At 35.6% G+C, this 17,247-nt stretch overlaps 1 protein-coding gene across 4 annotated transcripts in view; it reads left to right on the plus strand.

Moving 5' to 3' along the window:
* The first annotated feature begins 1,881 nt into the window (after window positions 1-1,881).
* The window catches only part of LOC123566585 (coiled-coil domain-containing protein 171-like), a 60,936-nt gene continuing 45,570 nt past the window's right edge, over window positions 1,882-17,247 (plus strand). Inside the window, exons 1-7 of one of the 4 annotated variants that reach the window (XM_053549724.1) lie at window positions 1,882-2,003; window positions 8,782-8,938; window positions 12,920-13,079; window positions 14,728-14,807; window positions 15,108-15,282; window positions 15,960-16,072; window positions 16,556-16,644. In XM_053549724.1, the coding sequence (XP_053405699.1) occupies window positions 8,819-8,938; window positions 12,920-13,079; window positions 14,728-14,807; window positions 15,108-15,282; window positions 15,960-16,072; window positions 16,556-16,644 (737 nt within the window). In that variant the 5' untranslated portion in view covers window positions 1,882-2,003; window positions 8,782-8,818. Of the gene's footprint in view, window positions 2,004-8,080; window positions 8,143-8,781; window positions 8,939-12,919; window positions 13,080-14,727; window positions 14,808-15,107; window positions 15,283-15,959; window positions 16,073-16,555; window positions 16,645-17,247 lie in introns of those variants that run through there. The other 3 variants (XM_053549725.1, XM_053549726.1, XM_053549723.1) reach the window with 3 other exon arrangements.

The following is a 17,247-nucleotide window of genomic DNA, read 5'->3' on the forward strand; positions in this document are numbered from 1 at the left end:
CTTTGAGATCAATGCTCTTGGTCAGTAGGTTTTTTCCCCTGTGGGGGAAATTAGTATTACTTGGCGCAATTGTTTTCTATAATGAGACAACAGCCTTATCTCTAACTCAAAGGTCAAGGTCACAGTCGAGGTCGAATGTCAATAGTTTTTTTTTCTCTGTTTGGTCCATAACTCTGTTATCCATAAAGGGAGTTTAATATTAGTTGAAATAAATGCACAATGCGCAATACACGGACCCCTAGATGAAAGGTCAAAGTCACGCTTGAAGGTCAAAAGTTATCATCGACCCTGCTTGATTGGATTAATCATATTTAAACGATTATCTGATGGATGTTCATTCCGGTATGATTTAAAGGACGATTTCTTTTACAAGCTATAATTATTGTTTAAATAAAAAAGGAACATATCATATGTTTAAAAAAATGGAAACAATTGTGTTTTTCGTGGCGCAATAAAACAAAACTAACCGAAAGCTTACTTACAACTAGTTACGATGATGTCAGGTTTATGTAAGCATTGAATACTATGTCTTTAATTGTATTTTATATTAAAAAAAAACAAGAAAAGAAGAGAAGGCTTAATCATTGCATTAAGTTTGATGCCACCGCCTGATGAGACTAACAGAGGGGTCAAAATACTTGTTTTCTATGTTTTAGCTGACACTCAGAAACTGAAATACATCAATATTTTTAGCAGTCTGCTGAAATTGGTCAAATGCTGGATAGTTATCCGCTTGAACAATATTATGAAATTATGCTTTCAAGATGCGAGAAAAACGCACTTACTGGCATCCCAATTCTTAAAATTTTCTCGGGGGAGATCCCCCGAACCCCCTTTAAGACAGTGAAATTCCCATCTCCTATTCTCCCCTCTCTCCTGCCTTCTGCACTCGCGTCCAATGGCGTAAACACTTTTTTCGAAGCCTGCGACGGCCCTGCCATGCTGTTGATGAAATCTTGTATAATGAGTCATATGAGGATGTGACAGTTATATTTTTGGCTTAATGTATCAAAGAGCTGTAGTGAGAGTAGGTTTATAGGCCACTTCCAACAGCCATGCTGTCGGGTTAACCCTTTAGCGACGTGGTTGAGTGTCCGCCTACAGATCTCGAGGTCCGGGGTTCGAGCCCCAGTAGGGACCTTGGTATGTTCTCTCCCAGGGTTTACTTTAATGGTGTCAGAAGTGTTTGACGGACTCATGCGGTGGACATGGAGTGTCATTCTGGAGAGCTGGTAAGCTCTGAAAAGTAAAGGGGGAGAAGTGTAGTGAGAGTTGGTATATAGGCCACTTCCAACAGCCTTGCTGTAGGGTTAACCCTTTAGCGACGTGGTTGAGTGTCCGCCTAGAGATCTCGAGGTCCGGGGTTCGAGCCCCAGTAGGGACCTTGCTATGTTCTCTCCCAGGGTTTACTTTAGAGCTATAAAAATATTTTTTTTATTTTATACTTCTTTGATTGTATTAAGGAAAGATCTATACCATTTTAATCGTGAATTTCCAGGAATAAGTTTTATTCTTTGAGGAAATGTCTACATACGCGAAATTGCTAAACGGCTATTTTCATGGGAGCATGTTTCTCAGAACAGATTATATTTCTAATATGTAACATAATATGTCAATATTTTTCTATTTTTGATAAGAAGACATGTCATACTAAATGATATATGGTTTTCATATCATTGAAATGCTCTAAAGTGCTAAAAATGAGGTCTCAATATTTTATTGTTTATATGAAATAAAGAAGGAACCGAATTTGAAATAAAAAGCACATGATTTAGTGTTATTCAATCTTCGCAACGCAACCGTCTATTTATTAGTATCCTGAAACCGTACTAAAACCGGCTTGACCAATCAAAATCAAGTCAAAATGATTTTCCGTAAAACCGGAAGTATCAATATAAACAGTATGGCGGCTAACAGCAAACTTTTGAACTAAGTAATGTGTTTATTCGGTAGTTTATACGATTATTAAGCAACAATATTCCTAAACATCCGTGATTCTGAAAGTACGTATACTTGCTATTGTTCTGTAATTTGCAAGTGTCATTTAACGCGCAGGTCATAAGTTACAAAATAAGTAAATTTTCGGGCCCTTGTTGATTCCAGTCTGGACCTGTCTCACAGAATTTGAGAAAATACATTATGCATTTTCTATGATTTTGCGATACATTTTGATCTGTAATCTTGTTTAACAGTTACATTTGCACATTCCCTTGAAGGTTAAATTTCTGCTCTTTGTCCAATATTTGTTATTCATCATCAGTAGTCTAATAATGGGTCACGTGGTGTTGGTGTTGGTGAAAGGACGTGAATTTTATCGCTCTTAAATTTTTAATAACTTTTTAACGTTTATGTTTTATTGTGGTGGTAAGAGTATCGGTTGAAACAATAGTAATAATTATCAAGAACCGGTGTGAGGAGATTGTGTATCTATTCCCGGCTGTTTTTTAGTAGAAAAACTGGTGAAATTAATTTCCTTTGTTGGCGGAGCGCGGCAGCCATATTGAATGGTTACATTTTAAGATTGAGTTTTATTGAATTTCGAGTCAGACTGTGTGGTTATGTGAGACCTTTTACAAGTTTTAACATAAATTTTAAACATTGAAATGCGTGATTGAGGAACTATTGTATTTTATGCCGCTTTTCTATGCTTTTTATGGACTTGAAGAATTTTTAGATTTTAACCTCCGAACTTCCGGTGGTGTTTGGTACGTTGGGGCTGGCTGCGTGGTGCGGTAGTCGGAGGATGGCTCTTCAATCTGTCAAATTGAACCGAACTGATGAAGTAAATGTAGGCAGGATGGTTGTGAGGGATGATTACGATCTGAATCTTGACAAGCTCCTTCGGAAGAAACTCAAGGCGGCTAAACGAGTCCATGCTGTGGAATATTCATATAGCAGGGATAATATAGTTTTTACTACTGATGCAGTAACTTTTGAGCTTATAAAAATCGCATTATCTCAGTATTTCGGTAAATTTCAAAGTAGTGTTGGATCAGTGGTAACTACAGATACTTTTGACAGCTCAGGTAAAAATCTTACAAAGCAAACACATAGGGTGAGCTACAGCAGCGGTGAATCCTACACATTGAATGTATATCATACAACTAGTAAACTTCTGTTAAATGGTAAAAATAAAATGACATTCCTTGAATGCGATATGCCTCATATTCATGAAATAATGGAATTTTTTTGTGTTAGTAATGATGTAGACATGGGTGCTTTGAAGGAACAGCTTGTGCGGGCTTTGTCTGATTTTATCCTTAACAGCCGGGGAAAAAATGGGTTTGATAAGAATGGAGAGACAATCGCGTCTACTGGGTTACATATGAAGGACAGCGCAATATACAGTACGCGTACTCAGCATGATGGCGCATCTGGTGACTCGGAATTTAATGTAGTGTGTCCGGGGTGTAAAAAATCATGTAAAACCAGAAGTTTGCTATGTACAGAGGGCGCACACTGGATACATTACCGGTGTGAAGGGTTGAACAAGACTGAGATTGATGAAGTAGAAAAATCTGGGTCAAATACATACTGTTGTAAGTTCTGTGTGAGACAACATCCTCCCGGTACAATATCGAGCAATGTCTCTTCTGATAAATTTTCTAATAGTATTAATTCACGTGATGCAGTGAAAAAATTACCAAAAACTAAAACTAATAGTATTAAAATACCCCAAATCACTAGTGAAACAGAGTGTACTTTGGCACTGGAAATTCTCCAGGATGAGGTTGATATTGAACAGTCAGTGAGCCAGCAGTCTTCGTGTGCTGTAGACAAGGTTGCAACTAAACCACAGGAAAATATTCTGTCAATTTCAAATTCAAATTCCTTGACTAATGTTGATGCGACTCAAACCCAAACAGGTGTGACTGTAGTGTCAAGTATATTGTCTGATAGAACTTTAAATAATGTAATTGAACACAATGTGAAATCTTCAGCTTCATCTTCAAGAAGTAATTGTGAATGTAACACCAAACTTTCTGACCTGAGAGATAGAGAGATAAAATTAAAGAAAAAAGAAGATGAAGTGAAAGTGTTGTTGTTAAAGAACCAAGAAAGGGCAAAAGAAATTAATAAATGTTAAGGATGCGACTCAAACCCAAACAGGTGTGACTGTAGTGTCAAGTATATTGTCTGATAGAACTTTAAATAATGTAATTGAACACAATGTGAAATCTTCAGCTTCATCTTCAAGAAGTAATTGTGAATGTAACACCAAACTTTCTGACCTGAGAGATAGAGAGATAAAATTAAAGAAAAAAGAAGATGAAGTGAAAGTGTTGTTGTTAAAGAACCAAGAAAGGGCAAAAGAAATTAATAAATTAGTATCCTACAAAAAACGTCTGGAGGCGCGTAATGAAGAATTGCAATTGACTGTTCAATCCTTTGCCAAACGTTTAGAGCGTTTGGAGTCTACTGATAGTGAGAAATCTGCATCGCCTAAGTCACATAATAATAATAAGCAATCATCACCCGATGTACAATTATTGAAAAGGTCAAATGCACACTTTTTACGCAAATGGCGTTGAAAAATCACGTTTTAGCCTAAATAGTTTTGATGTTGCTGTTTTTACAGCGATTAATTTAGTTTCCGGTGCCCATTTCAATCAAAAAGAAATTTATTTCATTTATTATAACAGGACCGTTGAAACCTAGATACGGTAATGTAATTTTTAAATATGTACTCCGACTATTCGCCGAAGGAATTCTTACTTTATGCAAAGACTATGCCAAAATCTTTCTACGAAATTATTATTTTCGAACGGAATGACTAAGTAATGTGTAAAAAAAAACTTAACTCATAATACAAATTTATTTTACTGTAAAATTAGAGATAAAATGCGACGTCTCCGACTTTGTTTTTGCTGTATTGTCTTCAGTTTTCCCCTACAATCCTTTTCACGCGAGATTTAGGGAAAAATAAAAACAACAAACATAAATTGCATTTTAAGCGTACTTCAATTTTGTTAACAATTCTCCGATTTCTTTCTGATTTTTATTGTCACACTTGTATGCCTGAATGCATGTTACACACACAAAAAAGCGTAATGAAAAAATGATACTTTTTATTAAACATTTTACTGCTCCGCCCGTTTCTCTCCACTATAGATTTTTAGAAATTTTCTGAAAATGATCCCGGAATGTTTTTGAATAGAATAAGATAACAAAACTCCTTGACTACCGGGTTTATTTTCATGCTACAGTGCTAAGAAGTTTAAGGAACTTTAAACATGTCTTTTCCCGCATTTTCCAACCAAGTTCGTCTGTTTGTGGAATTTATTAATTTATTTGCAGCCTTTATTTTACGGCTTGTAGCGTTATTAGATAGTGTTTTTCTTTTTTTGTTTTTGTTTTTTTTTTTTCGTATAAAGTTTAAGCCCGTTTCAGCTGTTTCAGAAATAACTAAATGCGGTTTTCTCCGGAATCTGGAGATGTTAGTACGGGCCCGACTTCATACAGCACTGCATGAAGTGGGGAAGATGTAAATTTCTTACGGAGAGTGCCTACTGGTTAGAAAGTATAAAACAGGTTGTGTAAGCAAACCGCCGTGACAAGGTTGTTGAGAAACGGCGTAAACCCAACACAAATAATGGACATCAAATGGATAAGTACAATAATCTATTTATTTCATGTCCGTAAATTCTTACGTCTGACATTAACTTCATGTCGTTTTGATTGTGCATATCTCGACCAACTTATAAGGGAATAAATATTGTTTGTTTAGGGTTATACACCCGTTTTCTTCAACATATTATTTATTAATTTTTTGCAAGCACTATACTATTTCCACAGTAACTTAAACTTGTCTCATTGATAAATAATACTTACGGATAGAGTGGCCGTACCAGACACCAAACATGTGATCGCTCGATTGACGGGCGAACGATCCAACTAGTGTGTAATTCGTTCCGAGCGGGGGTAATTTTTGACTGGATGAATTAGACAAAGACTATTTTTAAGAGTCATTTGTATTTGATGTTTCAAAACTGAAATTATTTTAAAATCTGAATTGCACGTATTTGTTAACAATGGTTTAAAATGTTCATTTAAAAAGATGAATGTTAAATTGTGGGAAGGACTTATATACCGATCATTTGAAATAACTTGTAGCCTACCCCAACTGTTTTTTTTTTTTTTTTTTTTTTGTTGTTGTTGTTGTTTCATTTTGTTATGTGTTAAAATGATATGCTTGTATTATTTTATGTATGAAACAAAAAGCAGTCAAATATAATGATTAAAATAAGAAAATGAAGTGAGCATGTAATTGTTTAAACGCGAAAGTCCATTGTCGTTTTTTTTTTTTTTTGCCGTTTTTTTCTTTTTGTTAGTGCTTCTTTAAAACAGACTCTTAGTGGTGACACGGGTTCTAAATTTTTGCACAATTTTCACGTTATTCAAATTTGATAAAAAAGAAATACACATACTGATAAAAACGGTGGATTCGATATGAATACGGTCAAATGCTGACAAAATCTTAACCATATTTTTACTCTAAACAGTCAGATAGGACTTCAGTTTTCCTATGTCAATATCAGCCGAATCAATAAACCACTGAAGTGAAAAACCTTTTATCAGGAAACTTTGTTGCAAAAATCGATAAATAACTGAAGAGGCCCCAGTTTTTCAAATCTCGTTGCGTCTCGAGAATTCTCGCTTAGAATGCGTCTACCGATCAAGACTTTTCCAATACTTAGACGCTTGCCGTGAAATGGTCTATTATGGTACAGTAGCCTTACTGGGAGATGGTACAGTCTGCTTGGGTATCCCGAATCAGTCTGAAATGCGGGCCGCCCTAAACGTTTTACAGCTGATGGCAACAATTACTTCAGCAAAACTAAGAAAATAGTTATGTTTGTAATCTTCAAGCATCTGTGCACATTAAACGGTTGTTCCTAATCCCCGTACCGTACATCCATCTTCGGGAACACTCGGTTTTGTACGGAGAATGGCGGAAAGGTATGGAAGCTGAAGTCTATTTTTAGAAATATATTTCGCGGTTGTTATCATTTATGTATATATAGATCTATAATAATTTAAACAAATCATGAAATATAGTTACATTAAATAATCAAATGGCAGATTTCTTAATTTTGAGATTTTTACGTGTTCTGCAGATTTTTTTTTGTAATTTCACAGTCGTAGGTATTTGTATTTATTAGAAATTTCAACATACATATGAAATATGGTATATAACGTACGATAGTAAGTTATATAACGTACGATAGTAAGTTATATCTATGTGTGTAACATGAAATGTGATGAATGAGAAATCAATACAAAGATTTTTACTTTGGGTTTTTGTTTCACTTGTGACACAGCGATCCTCAAATAGATTTTATTCTAAAATTCCTCGTTTATTTTCAGAATGTTTCTTATTTATTTCAAATTACAGGGCTGTAGGAACAGGTGGGATGTGGGGGGGTGGTGTTATACTATACTCAGTCTCATTATACTGTATTCATTTGAAAATGTAAAAAATATGGGGTTTATTGTAGGGCTGTAATGAATACACTTAGGGGCGAATATGATACGTATCACGAATACAGGGTGACAAATACAAATATTTATTCATGAATATGAATTCTATAATAAAAGGTCACTGAACATTATGTGGCTTTTGCCAGCAATATATTACAGTCTGCTAACTAAGTTATTTATAGTACTTACTGGGTACTCAAAACACTAGTACTGTTATTGTAAACTAATACTGTTCAAAAGTAAAAAAACAAAACACAGTCAACATGTAAGATTTGCATTCAAATGACTTAAACTGTCAATTGTTTGGCAAAAGAATGAGTACTGTAGAGGCAACCAAAAACTGACGATGTGTATTTTGCAGGAGAATCCCCTATTTCAGTTCAACATGTTGTTTATGTAGGGTTTTCGGATGTTGTAAAATGGGAATTCCCACATGTTGAAATCAAATATTAGTTATATAAATTTGATTATGAATTCAATCACATTTCAAACCCAGAAAATTATGAAAAGCATTTTATTAATGGTAAAAGGTAAACCAACATCAAATATCGGCCCTATGACTTATCGAATCAATGTCGTGAAAATATTTGTCTACTGTTGTGGGTGGGGCAATACGAAGAAAACAAATAATTTATGCACTATGAAATGGGAGCATTTTTGGTAGATTTCTTGTGTTTAAAAACTGCATGATCCAAACTAAAATTACTTGAATTTACATTCAAGTAATTTTAGTTTGGATTATGCAGTTTTTATCTATATTCGTAAATATTCGGTTTGGGACATGGCGAATAATGAATACAATTCGGACAAAACTGTATTCGACTTAATCGAATATCGGAATGTATCGTTACAGCCCTAATACTTCATATTGTTTCTTAGTATCTTTATAAATACCCCACATCTCATTTTGTTTCTGAGATTGCACCATTCTGCCTTCCCTCCCCCATTACCTCCTCTCCCTCTCCTAAGAAATACATTTCTCACATTATCTTTTATTGTTTCTTTGTATCCTTCACACCTCATCTCATCACCACACACACATCTTACACATGCCTTTCTTTGCCAGTTGCTTGTGTTTGCCATGGGTATTATTTCTTACTCTTTAATAGCACATGCAAACCTCTCCCCCAACCCCTCAGCACACACTCACACTCTCAAAAGTAAAAAAATCCTTAAAATTGTGTATTGGATTCACTCTTATCTGCACTTTACACTTACTTTGTGGGTAAAACATTTTCAAGTAGACAAGTGGGCTGTCATTCAGACAGCTGTTGTTAATGTTTGAAATTAAAATTTCAGATTTTTATGATAAGAGCCAGCAATTTTGTGGAAAATTATGAATTCTGATGATGAATCTAGACAAAGGGATGTTGGTTTTGCAGACAGAGATGAGTCACAGCAGAGTGAAGATATTCTCAGATTTCAAGATGGCTCATACCAGTTTTCATACGGAAAGGTGAGATTATTTTTAGCTCATCTGATTTTTTGAAAAAAAATGATGAGTTATTGTCATCACTTGAGCGGTTGTCGGCGTCGGCGTCGGCGTTGCCTGGTTAAGTTTTATGTTTAGGTCAGCTTTTCTCCTAAACTATCAAAGCTATTGCTTTGAAACTTGGAATACTTGTTCACCATCATAAGCTGACTCTGTATAGCAAGAAACATAACTCCATTTTGATTTTTGCAAGATTTATGGCCCCTTTTGTACTTAGAAAATATCAGATTTCTTGGTTAAGTTTTATGTTTAGGTCAACTTTTCTCCTAAACTATCAAAGCTATTGCTTTGAAACTTGGAATACTTGTTCACCATCATAAGCAGACCCTGTACAGCAAGAAACATAACTCCATCCTGCTTTTTGCAAGATTTATGGCCCCTTTTGGACTTAGAAAATATCAGATTTCTTGGTTAAGTTTTATGTTTAGGTCAACTTTTTCTCTTAAACTATCAAAGCTATTGCTTTGAAACTTGCAACACTTGTCACCATCATAAGCTGACCCTGTACAACAAGCAACATAACTCCATCCTGCTTTTTGCAATAATTATTGCCCCTTTTGGACTTAGAAAATCATTTTCTTGGTTGAGTATTATGTTTAAGTCAACTTTTCTCATAAACTATCAAAGCTATTGCTTTAAAACTTGCAACAGTTTTTCACCATCATAAGTGGACACTGAACATCAAGAAACATAACTCTATCCTGCTTTTTGCAAGAATGATGCCCCTTTTTAGACTTAGAAAATCATGGGACAATATTTCTATTACACAAAAAAAAAATCAGATGAGCGTCAGCACCCGCAAGGCGGTGCTCTTGTTTATTTGACGTAAGCACTGACATGTATACTATGTTTCAACTTTATCAAACAATAAAAGTAAGAAGATCAAGACCGCTGTATGAAATATTTAAAGGAACTTTATCACAATATTTATAAAACATCATAAAGGATAAGTCAGTATAAATATTACCGGTAATCATTTTTGATACAATTTAACGATATCCAGTGTGCAAAGTATAAAGAGATTTCACTGTATGTCTCTGAAATTTAAAATCCAGATCTCTATGTAAAAGCCGTTTTTGTAAATGCACTATGTTGGTTTTCTCATGGTGCGGCTCATATGATGATTGCTTTTGATCATAGTGTTTTGTGAGTCAGGCGGTACTGGTAGGTTGACATTGGTGAAACTACCGTCAAAGTGACATTGAACGAGATTGAAACTATAACTGTCAGTCTTTCTGCAACATAAATAACACTGCCTTCATGTATAAAATAGGCCTGTTTTTAAGTCGAAAAGGGGCCTGAACTCCACCAAAAATTGGTGTATTTTAACTGAAATCTAACCTGGTCTGTATTTTATAATCATAAAATATATATGTGTACCAAAGATGAATTAAACCAATCCATCCTTTCAAAACTTTCAAAACAGACATCACAACAATTTTAAACAAGCTTTAAGTCAGAAAAGGGCCAAAATTTTGTCAAAAATGGTGGATTTTAACTAAAATCAAGCTTGGCCTGCATTTTGAGGTCTTATACCTGTGTAGATATAATGAATTCAGTCCATTCATTTGTTCACAAGTAATTGAATGGACAACAAACTTTTAAGTCAAAAAGGGGCCATAATTGGGAAATGCTCTGTCAAACATCATAGCACGATTGACTGTTTATACCTGTAAAAGACACTGAAAATTACCCAATATTTTTTACTAGCTTTTTGTTCTTGTTTATAATTGGTGCTTTCTAGTACTATGAAGATATTTTAATTTACATATTTATTTTTGTTTATTTATCTGTGAAGCCGTTAATAGTTAAACCACAATAAAGACTTCGATTTTAGTAATGTTACTGTCTTATTTCAATGACATATGGTCAAAAGTTGTTGTCCCCAAGATTCTGAAAATGTCCCCACATTTTTTATACCAAGGGGGCATGTGTCCCAACCATTTTTGATCCTCGGCAGAACCCTGTAGTTTCATGAATTTACAAATTGTATTGCACAGGTGAGGTAGTGCATCCTTTCTGCATGCTTCAATGGATACTATAGATACATTTATGATTTGATGTCTGGGTAGATGTTACAGTCTTATGCCTATAAGGCTAAAAAAAAAATATGTGTGGTTCAGGTAACCCGACCGACCCTATTTTTTCATCGCCGACCCTAACACTCTTTTTATAGTTTTTTGTGGTTTTTAACCTGAAACGAAAAATACTGGGTACGAAAATATACGAATCAATGCAAGCGTCTTATCGATTACGATTTCAACATGGCAGCGGCTAGTGTTCTCGCCGTGACAGTGGAAAAATGTGTTCACGGCGACCAGAAACGCTTTATGAAGGCAATTCTTCACTCATCCCTCGTCGGAGATGTCACTTAGAATTGCATATATTGTTGAGATGCTTTCCATGTGCATATCTCACAGAATTGTGACCAACTATGTCTGTACCAACTGTGTCGAAGGGAAAAAAAAAAAAAAAAAAAAAGCCTACCTTCCTACCCTATTTTTTTACCAATGTTACCTGAACCACACATATTTTTTTTTTTTAGCCTAATGCAAATTTGATTGTACATGATTTGCAAACTTTTACATAACTTATTTGTGACACATTTTCAAGGCCAAGAGTTTGGCTAGATGAAAAAGGCAGTTTAAAATAAATAGTTTTCAGTACTTAATAGATACATGTTACTGAATTTTTATGCCACCAAAGGGAGGCATATTAGTTTTCAACTGTCCGTCTGTTCATTAGTTCGTTCGTCACAACGTTAACTTTTTGCATGAAGGCACTTTACTCGCGAACCACTGCACCCAGGATCTTCAAACTTCAGATGCTGATAGTACTTATTGAGTACACGACCCCTACTGACTTTGGGGTCGCCTAGGTCAAGGTCACGGGGGCCAATGTTAACTTTTTGCATAAAGACACTTTACTCGCAGACCACTGCACCAAGGACCGTCATACCACATGCTGATAGTACTTATTGAGTACACAACCCCTACTGACTTTGGGGTCACCAGGTCAATGGTCAAGGTCACAGGGGCCAATGTTAACTTTTTGCATGAAGGTACTTTACTTGCGAACCACTGCACGCAGGACCTTCAAACTTTACGTGGTGATAGTACTTATTGAGTACACGACCCCTACTGTCTTTGGGGTCACTAGGTCAAAGGTCACAGGGGCCAATGTTAACTTTTTGCATGAAGGCACTTTACTTGCGAACCCCTGACCAAGGACCTTCAAACTTCACTTGCTGATAGTACTTATTGAGTACACAATCCCTACTGACTTTGGGGTCACCAGGTCAAAGGTCAAGGTCACAGGGGCCAATGTTAACTTTTTGCATGAAGGCACTTTACTCGCAAACCACTGCACCCAGGACCTTCAAACTTCACATGCTGATAGAATTTATTGAGTACATGACCCCTACTGACTTTGGGGTCAAAGGTCAAGGTCACAGGGGCCAATGTTAACTTTTTGCATGAAGGCACTTTACATGCAAACCACTGCACCCAGGACCTTCAAACTTCACATGCTGATAGAACTTATTGAGTACACGACCCCTCCTGACTTTGGGTTCACCAGGTCAAAGGTCAAGGTCACATGGGCCAATGTAAACTTTTTGCATGAAGGCACTTTACTCGCGAACCACTGCACCCAGGACCTTCAAACTTCACATGCTAATAGTACTTATTGACTACACGACCCCTATTGACTTTGGGGTCACCAGGTCAAAGGTCAAAAGCGGTATGTGTACATGTAAGATTTTCATAAGAAAATGGCTCCAAATTTCAACAGTAATATGACCACTTTCTGAATTTTGGAAACTTTGGGGCCATTTTCCTTTGAAAATCCTTGTAAATCCATTTGAGCCCAGACAATGGAAGCTCATTACCTTGCTGGATGTTACCAAATTGCAGAAGTAAATGTTCTGTCAATACTGTCTTACAGGGTGGCAAGCCAGACATGTCTTTCTCGCTGGACCACTCTCAGGACTGGAAGATGGCTGCCATGTCACCAGGACCAGAGGATTCTGGGAGGTTACGGATAGAAAATAACCAGTTAAAACTTCAGCTTAAACAAATAACAGCAGATCTACAGACTGAACAAGGTATGGACAGAACTAGAACATGCGGTAGTAATATCTTAAGATTTTCTGTATTTTTATACGCCCGTTTGAAAAACGGGACGTATTATGGGAACGCCCCTGGCGGGCGGGCGGGCGGGTTGGCGGGCGGGCGGCGTCCACAGACCTTGTCCGGAGCATATCTTCTACATGCATGAAGGGATTTTGATGAAACTTGGCACAGTTGTTCACCATCATGAGACGGAGTGTCATGCGCAAGAACCAGGTCCCTAGGTCTAAGGTCAAGGTCACACTTAGAGGTCAAAGGTCAAATTCAAGAATGACTTTGTCCGGAGCATATCTTCTTCATGCATAGAGGGATTTTGATGAAAGTTGGCACAATTGTTCATCATCATGAGAAGGAGTGTCATGCGCAAGAACTAGGTCCCTAGGTCTAAGGTCAAGGTCACACTTAGAGGTCAAAGGATACAAGAATGAAAACTTTGTCCGGAGCATTTCTTCTTCATGCATAGAGGGATTTTGATATAACTTGGCACAAATGTTCACCACCATGATGCGGAGTGTCATGCGCAAGAACCAGGTCCCTAGGTCTAAGGTCAAGGTCACACTTAGAGGTCAAAGGATACAAGAATGAAAACCTTGTCCGGAGCATGTCTTCTTCATGCATAGAGGGATTTTGATATAACTTGGCACAAATGTTCACCACCACAAGACATAGTGTCATGCGCAAGAACCAGGTCCCTAGGTCTAAGGTCAAGGTCACACTTAGAGGCCAAAGGTCAGATACAGGAATGACTTTGTCCGAAGTATTTCTTCTTCATGCATTGAGGGATTTTGATGTAACTTGACACAATTATACACCATCATGAGACGAAGTGTCATGCGCAGTTCCCTTCATTCGAATTACTTCCCTTTGTTGTTACTATAAATAGCTTATATTGTAACTTTTTCATTACTAGTCATAGGGAAAAATCGAGACCACTTTTCTGTAGTACAATATGCATGCTACATCCAATTTTAAGGTGTTTTTTGACCAGTCTCCACTTGATAAAGATTTTTGTGAGGACTTACAATTTTTTTTTTTTTTTTTTTTTTTTTAAGATTAACTTCCCTTAGTTGTTACTATAAATAACTTATATTGTAACTTTTTTATAATTGACCGTAGGGAAAAACCAAGACCACTTTTCTGTGGTACAACATAGATGTTACTTTCCAATTTTAGGTGTATTTTAAGGTATCTCTACCTGGTAAGGAGTTTTTTTGTGGACTTAGAAAAACAAAACACTTAGTTATTACTAAACAACCACAAAGTTAAAATTCCATTTGCAAATACAGGTGCTAGAGTAAAGAAATTTGCTGTGACGGGCGTATATTGTGACATTCTTGCACTCTTGTTCTATATGTGAAAACCCCAGCTATTTTAGCTATATGTCTGTATTCTACACTTAAATAAAGTGAAGAAAATCAAACTTGAGCTATTACAAGGATACTAAGCTTATACAGACACCAAGGTTAGGAGTCCTGTCAAGAGCACTGATTCTGAAGGTAGAATTTTTATCCAATTACTGAATGAAAGCTATTTATAAATACAACTGTATTTCTTTAAAAATGGTATGCCATTTGAAATGGAAATTCTCATGTTATTGTTTATTTTTCATTTTGATTACAACAGATACTGTATCAAACCTACGTAAGAGATTAAATACAGTAGAGAGGGACAGACTGGAGGCTGCAACTAAAGCAAATAAAGAGGTAGTCATTTGCTGCATGCAAGCTTTTTAAAACAGACAGATACAAAGAAAAAAAAAGGGTGACATTTTTAAAACAAATTTTCTTACATTTCATTTGCATATTTGTTTTGATTGCCGTAGCTAAATGCTAAAGATTTTTGAAACATGGCTTTCTGATCTTAAAGGAAATTTGAAATATTTTTTCATCAAATTTACTGTCATAAAGATTATTTGCATATAATTATATTGTTAAGGACTTCTGATTTCGTAATTTTCTCCAGAAATGTAATAAGTCACTTAAAGAATTATTGATCAATGATAGGTGTCCGAGTTAGAAAGTCAGATAGCAAAGTTGCGTGCCAGTTTGGAGAAAGGGGAGGCATCAAGGGCCAATATGGAGTTTGAACTGGCTCGAACGAAACGTGACTTAGCTCAGCAGAAACATACGGCAGCTGGCAGGGAAACATCCTTGGAGGAAACAAGTCAACAACTTAAACGTGAGTGCAGATATGTCTCCAGTTTGTCTGTTTTACTAACCACTTTGTTTCACTGTAACTTAACCACTTGTTTCACAATAACTCCATTATTCCACTACAGCCCGGCTTTTTCATTGTAACTCAATTATTTCACTAAAATCCCATTGTTTCACTGTCACCAAGTTCCCTGTTGTTTCTTAGTAACCCCATTATACATTAACTCCTTTGTTGCACTAAAACCCCGTTGTTGTCACATTTACTCCATTGTTTCACTATAGCTTTATTGTTTCATTGTAACAAGTCATTATTTTATAGTAACCTGAGTGTTAAACTGTAACCCCATTGATTTAAGATTACTTTTTTGTTTACTAAAAAGGAAAGAACATTTTATATAAACTGGTCATATTATTTGATGGTTTTGGGAAAAAGTTTCAACTGCAAACACCTTCATTTTGATTCATTTAAACATTTCATAGGAAATCTTTGTATAACTGGTTCAATATTATGTTCATTAAAATGTTTTTAAAATGAAAACTAATGCAAATCTCTGTGGCTTCTGGTTTAATTACCCATTTTGTAGTGTAAACTTCCCATTGGTCAGTTTGAAACTTGAGCTTATAAAGGGCCAATCAGATTGCTGATTAAGAGTGGTTTCTCAACTTTTTTGTAATCTTAGATTCTGGTGTTTTGAATTGCAGAGAAGCTTACAGAGTATGGAGATGAAATAAAACGTTTGGAGGAAGGTCTGCAGCAGTCCCGTGATAGTTTGGAGGAAAGAGAAAGGCAACTTAAAAGAGAGATAGAACTTAAGGTGGAGTATATTCTCTGTGAATTCCTTTTATTTGTGTAAGGTATTGAGACCTCTTGCAAAAATCATAGTTTTGACAGTACTTTCTTTTAGCATTGAGATTGTGACTAAACTTGTAATACCTGACAATATTTCAACATGTACAGTTAAGTTTTCATGTACAACAATTTCAACAAAGTCACCATAATTGTACCCCTTTAAGCGAAATTGCTGATGTTACTGGTCCGTCTGCACACCTTGAAAGTAAGGGTTGATTGAGTTCATTAGTAGATCATAAAGTACAAGTCAAGAATCATTTTGTTTACAATACACTTATTTTTGCAAGAGTTATGGTCTCTTTTTGACTTAAAATGTCCATTCAGTAACTTAAATTTACTGCTTTTTTTTTTCAAAATTTGAAATATTTGTACTGTATTGTAGATATGTGTAAATACATTGCTTACTATGCTGTGTATATTAATATACATGATAATTGTACACTTTTAGGATCTGGAGCTATCAAAGAATTCAGCAGAACATGAGGTTCTACAATCAGAAAAGGATAAATTAGGTAGTTTGGTACAGCAACAAGAAAAGTATGTATTAGATATAGCTGTGTACTTGTATAAGATATAGCTGTGTACTTGTATAAGATATAGCTGTGTACTTGTATAAGATATAGCTGTGTACGTGTATAAGATATAGCTGTGTACTTGTATAAGATATAGCTGTGTACTTGTATAAGATATAGCTGTGTACTTGTATAAGATATAGCTGTGTACTTGTATAAGATATAAGCTGTGTACTTGTATAAGATATAGCTGTGTACTTGTATAAGATATAAGCTGTGTACTTGTATAAGATATAGTTGTGTACTTGTATAAGATATAGCTGTGTACTTGTATAAGATATAGTTGTGTACTTGTATAAGATATAGCTGTGTACTTGTATAAGATATAGTTGTGTACTTGTATAAGATATAGTTGTGTACTTGTATAAGATATAGTTGTGTACTTGTATAAGATATAGCTGTGTACTTGTATAAGATACAGCTGTGTACTTGTATAAGATATAGCTGTGTACTTGTATAAGATATAGCTGTGTACTTGTATAAGATATAAGCTGTGTACTTGTATAAGATATAGCTGTGTACTTGTATAAGATATAGTTGTGTACTTGTATAAGATATAAGCTGTGTA

The sequence above is a fragment of the Mercenaria mercenaria genome, chromosome 8 (assembly GCF_021730395.1).
Source record: "Mercenaria mercenaria strain notata chromosome 8, MADL_Memer_1, whole genome shotgun sequence".
Taxonomy (NCBI): domain Eukaryota; kingdom Metazoa; phylum Mollusca; class Bivalvia; order Venerida; family Veneridae; genus Mercenaria; species Mercenaria mercenaria.